This window comes from Populus euphratica, unplaced genomic scaffold (assembly GCF_000495115.2).
Source record: "Populus euphratica unplaced genomic scaffold, PopEup_1.0 scaffold20.1, whole genome shotgun sequence".
NCBI classification, from domain to species: Eukaryota; Viridiplantae; Streptophyta; class Magnoliopsida; order Malpighiales; family Salicaceae; genus Populus; species Populus euphratica.
The window spans coordinates 1711947-1716715 of NW_011499854.1; the positions used below are offsets into that span (position 1 = coordinate 1711947).

The 4769-nt window shown below is 37.0% G+C and overlaps 1 protein-coding gene across 2 annotated transcripts; it reads left to right on the forward strand.

Annotated features, from left to right (window-relative positions):
* The first annotated feature begins 239 nt into the window (after nt 1-239).
* Nucleotides 240-4162, forward strand: LOC105122606 (TBC1 domain family member 13-like). 2 transcript variants are annotated; one of them, XM_011021816.1, is made up of 9 exons: nt 241-732; nt 1177-1269; nt 1766-1870; nt 2017-2169; nt 2257-2355; nt 2567-2695; nt 3213-3392; nt 3621-3737; nt 3819-4162. In XM_011021816.1, exons 1-9 carry the CDS (start codon nt 415-417, stop codon nt 3996-3998), a joined length of 1374 nt encoding a protein of 457 aa, XP_011020118.1. In that variant the 5' UTR covers nt 241-414; the 3' UTR covers nt 3999-4162. The 2 variants fall into 2 exon arrangements, with proteins under 2 accessions (XP_011020119.1, XP_011020118.1); XM_011021817.1 differs by lacking the exons at nt 3621-3737; nt 3819-4162 and adding an exon at nt 3524-3614 and having other exon boundaries at nt 240-732.
* Nucleotides 4163-4769: the final 607 nt, after the last annotated feature.

Sequence of the window (4769 nt, forward strand, 5' to 3'; positions counted from 1 at the left end):
AACAGTGTGAAAAGGAGGAGATGATGTGGAAGATGATCAAGAATTCCCATCACAAATTATTCTTTGACAACGAAGAAATAAATTAATCTGATTTATTTCATACAGCGGAAAAAGATGAGATCTCAAGTTTCATTAACTGGATAGTAATACCTGACATAGCAAGTTCCCATTGGTTTATAAGATCAACCCACAAAAGCTATTATTCTATTGTTTGAACTATCAGTCAGCCGTTATAACTTATAACTACCAGTCTCCCGCAGGAGAGAAAACTGGGTTCAGAACCGGGTTTATGACCTACCAAGACTCTCTTTTCTCCTCTCACTCCTCTAAAACCACTCCAATGCAACACCAACAAAGCCCCACTAACCCAACTCGCTCGCTCACCCCCACTGACTCAGTCCCAACTCAGTTACCATGCTTAAGAAGGGCAAGCTCAAGCTCCCTGACAGGCTTGGTATTTTGGTCCCTGGTTTTGACGACAAAGAGGAGGAGAATGGAGGGTCCGAACCGGTTTTCGAGTCCGGTGAGGAGCTTGAGATTATGGAGCCTAATGGGGTTGAGTTAGGCAACAAGGAAAATGAGTATGAATTTGATTTGGGTGTTGATGATAAAGTTGGGGATAAAGTGGATGCTTTTAGGACCAGGAAGAGACCCGATAAAGATGGGCCGGGCCAGGTCACGGTTAGGGAGGTTATTGCAGCTGATGAGAAAAGGTCTGATCTTGAATATGAGGTCAGAATGTGGAATGTTCTTTCTTTATTTTCTTCTTTAATTTAATGTAGGGTTCTAGGTTTGAAGTTGAATTTTTGGAAAACTCTTTTATGGTTTAGTTTGGTTTAGGTTTTTTGGGGAGTGTTTGGTTTCTTAGAAAATGGTGGCAAAAGGGAAGAAATGTATGTCTGGATTGTGATGTTCAATTACGCTTGATTTATTCATTGGGACAAAAATAGTTTAATTAAAGATACTAATTTATTGGGTTTGCATTCTTGAAATCTAATTTGTGAAGATTTTCAGAAATAACTTTCTAATTGGCATCCTTTTCCTGCATTTTGGCCGCAACAAAATGGGATGCTAGGGTTTTGTTGTTTATGCCATTTCTGGTTTTAGGACCAAGTTACATTTTTTGGCTTTGTTTGTTAATTAATTGTATATCTTTCCATTTTGTTTTGTGGCTAGTTCTCTCAAAAGGAGATAAATTTGGAAAAGGTGAAGAGAATTGCTAGTATGGGGGTGCCTGATGGAGGAGGATTGAGGGCAACAGCTTGGAAGGTACATTGGTTTTCATTGCTGGATTATTTTGTTTGCACTTCTGGCTAGGAAATTTCATTATTATTGATGTGGATTCTAAGCCGGCTTTCAGAGTAGTTCAATAAGCTTTTAGTAATAATAATGTCACTTCTGTCATGTTGGATTGCACTGATTGCCAACAGAACTAAAGAAGTGCTGAAGATTTTTCTTCTGCTAATTCACAGGTTCTTGAAGAGATTTGTGATTAAAACCATGATTATTGTCTGTTATGCAGTGATGGAATATTTCGATGCCTGGACGAGAACATGTTATTCCAACAACTAAACTTGGATGAATAAAATTACTGGGTTATTATGAAATAATAGGACCACATGTTGAAGTTGCTTAAATCACGTATATTCTACACATCGTAGTGGTAATCAATTGGCTTCATATAGAAATGACAGCTTTAATCATTGAATACTCCTTTTCTTTTGAATATGACTCCTGAACGTCTTTAAATCTTAATTTCTGGCAGCTATTGTTGGGTTATTTATCCCCTTCTCATGATGTGTGGGAAAAGGAGTTAACCGAGAACAGACAAAAATATGCTAAGCTAAAAGAGGAGCTTCTGCTGAGTCCTGTAAGTTTCCAGCTGCTGTACCTGCTTTGCATCTTATCTTAGTGTTTTAATTTAGTTGTAGATGAATTTGTCACACTTGGAATCAGATTCTTGTTTTCTTTGGTTACCGGTTTCAATGTACTAATCAAAATCTTGAATCTAGACAGTCAGAGTACACCAGGGTAAAAGCTGATGCAATGATTTCCGCTGAGCTGAGCAGTGAAGGTGATGTCGCTGGACCACTTAAGCGACGAGGAATTTCTCATGGAGATCATCCCCTGAGTGTTGGTATGGCTAGTGCTTGGCATCACTACTTTAAGGTAAATCTCTCCACCATTCTAAGGTGCCTGGATTTCCTTGTGCCAAGGGATAGCTGATGTTCATCAAAATGAACACTGCATTTATAGCATACAGAGATTGCAGAACAGATTGACCGTGATTTGCAGCGCACACATCCAGATATGAAATTCTTTTCAGGAGAGTCCTCATTCAGTAAGAAGAATAGGGTATTTATCCACGCTTCTGCTCTTTCATTTTTATTCAATTTCATTTGGCTGTTGAATCTTTGTTGACACAATGGTTCTCAAATTCTCAGTCACTTGATGAAAATAATCTTTTGGAGAGTTGCAAACAAACGTGGTCATCACAATTGTAACAGTTTTAAGAAACATGAATGAAGTTTCCCTGAAGAATGCTGTGATATATTTTCATCTGCAGGAAGCAATGAGGAACATTCTTCTCTTATTTGCAAAGCTAAATCCAGCTATTTGTTATGTACAAGGCATGAATGAGGTCCTGGCACCAATATTCTATGTATTTAGTACTGACACTGATGAGCAGAATGCTGTAAGGAATATTCCATCTGCTTTTGGGTCTTCTATTGCTTTAGATACTTGTGTTCCTTGTTGATAATATGCTTTGGATACTTGTGTTCCTTGTTGATAATATGATCCTGAAACCAGGAAGACACAATGCCGTTTTTGACTGAATCCTTTCTGCATTGGAAGTTTTTTACCATTTAAACTTTCATCTCTTTTTTTTGGGCACATTAATAAAACTTCTTGAGATTTCGTTATCTCATAAGACGTTCATATTTTTTTTTATGGATTGTTTTCTTAGTAGAAGATGAAGCTTTAACAGAAACAGAATAGTTAAAATTTCTACTATTACATACAACAATTCATTTATAGGACATGGGACACAAACTTTATAGCATTGATCAGCTATACTTCCATATTTATTGATCAGTCTGATAATAAATATGAAAGAATCCTGTAAAGGTGAAAGCATATGTTGTTGAGAAGATCAAACAGAGTCTTAAACAGAAGGCAATTTTATTCATGCCCTTGGTCTATAACTGCAGGTAAATGCTGAAGCTGATAGCTTTTCTTGTTTTGTTCGACTGCTGAGTGATTCCGTGGATCACTTTTGCCAACAGTTGGATAATAGTCCTGTTGGCATCCTCTCCACTCTTTCCCGCTTGGCAAAATTATTGAAAGAAAATGATGAGGAATTATGGAAGCATCTTGAATTCACTACCAAGGTAAATACTTTCTTAATGTGATTATAGTAGATGCACATTTAGATTCTTGATGGCTAAATTAAAAAAAAACTTTTTCATAGTTATGGGTGCTTTGTGCCAAACATTGTAGTATTTTTACTTCTGTTTAACAGCAAACAGTGCTTCATAAAGGCCTCCTTCAAGTTTTCATCATATTTGGATCAAGCTAAGTGAATCATGGAAGCTTATGCCATCTATTCAAATGGGCAGGTTAAGCCACAATTCTATGCATTCAGGTGGATCACTTTGCTACTGTCTCAGGAATTCAACTTCCAATCCATTTTAAGAATCTGGGATTCTCTTTTAAGTAATCCTTTTGGGGTTCAGGTACCTCTCAAATATCTCGATCCAATCAACTTTTGATGATTTAACAATGGTGTTTATGGATACAAAACTGGTTTTGTGCAGGATATGCTTTTGCGGATCTGTTGTGCGATGCTGTTATGCGTGAAAAGCAGGCTATTGAGTGGTGATTTTGCAGCTAACTTGAGGCTTCTACAGCATTACCCTGACATCAACATCGAATACCTTCTCCGGGTAGCACAGGATCTAAGTGCGGATACATCATCCTACAGTTTGTCTTTGTAAATTAACGTGTTGTACACAACTTTTTGCATAACAAATTTCGTACTTGGCCAAACAAGAATTGAGGTGCTGCTCTGAGTTTCTTGCTTGAAGTTTTTCCCTTTCATCCTTTTCTTTCAAGGATGGAACTGATCAGCTGAAATGAACATCAACTATCAAATTTTGTTGTGGTCTTCAATCTGCTAAACACCACAGTAAAAGCAACATGAATTATGATGTGAAGAATCAGGACTGTTGAATTTGTGACACCCACCCAATCAGGACTGTTGAATAACGACCTCAAAACTTGATAGAGATAACAGAAACTTGTAGGTCGGCAATGTGTTCTTTTCTTTTCTTTTCTTTTGTAGTTGATAAAAAAAAAAAATCACAGCCACAACAAGCATCGAGTCTAATTTTGGGAGATTTTTGGATTTCTAGCATAGTTAAAAAAAAATAATAGTAAAGTAATACAATGAAAAAAATATTTGAGGATATAACATAGTTTCATGAGACACAATTGTTATATATAACATGCGAGAATGCCACTTAGAGTTCTCCCCCTCTCTCTTCTTATAGTCTCTCGCCTCTCCCTTATTCTCTCTATCAGCAACCTTTCTCTCTTCTTTTCTAACTGTCCGTTGCGAAACACATCCAAACCATAACAAGATCACCACCCCTTTCTCTCTCCATAGAGAGTCAATCGATTTTTAGCCAAAACAGCTATCATTTGTCTCCATTTCCACCTACATTCTACATTTAAAGGTATATTGAATACTCATTCTCTATTAATTT

Coding starts and splice junctions, on each gene's coding strand:
- LOC105122606 (XM_011021816.1), top strand. CDS start 415: ATGCTTAAGAAGGGCAAGCTCAAGCTCCCTGACAGGCTTGGTATTTTG. Junction 2,170..2,256: donor CTTGGCATCACTACTTTAAG/GTAAATCTCTCC, acceptor CTGCATTTATAG/CATACAGAGATTGCAGAACA. Junction 2,356..2,566: donor CATTCAGTAAGAAGAATAGG/GTATTTATCCAC, acceptor TTTCATCTGCAG/GAAGCAATGAGGAACATTCT.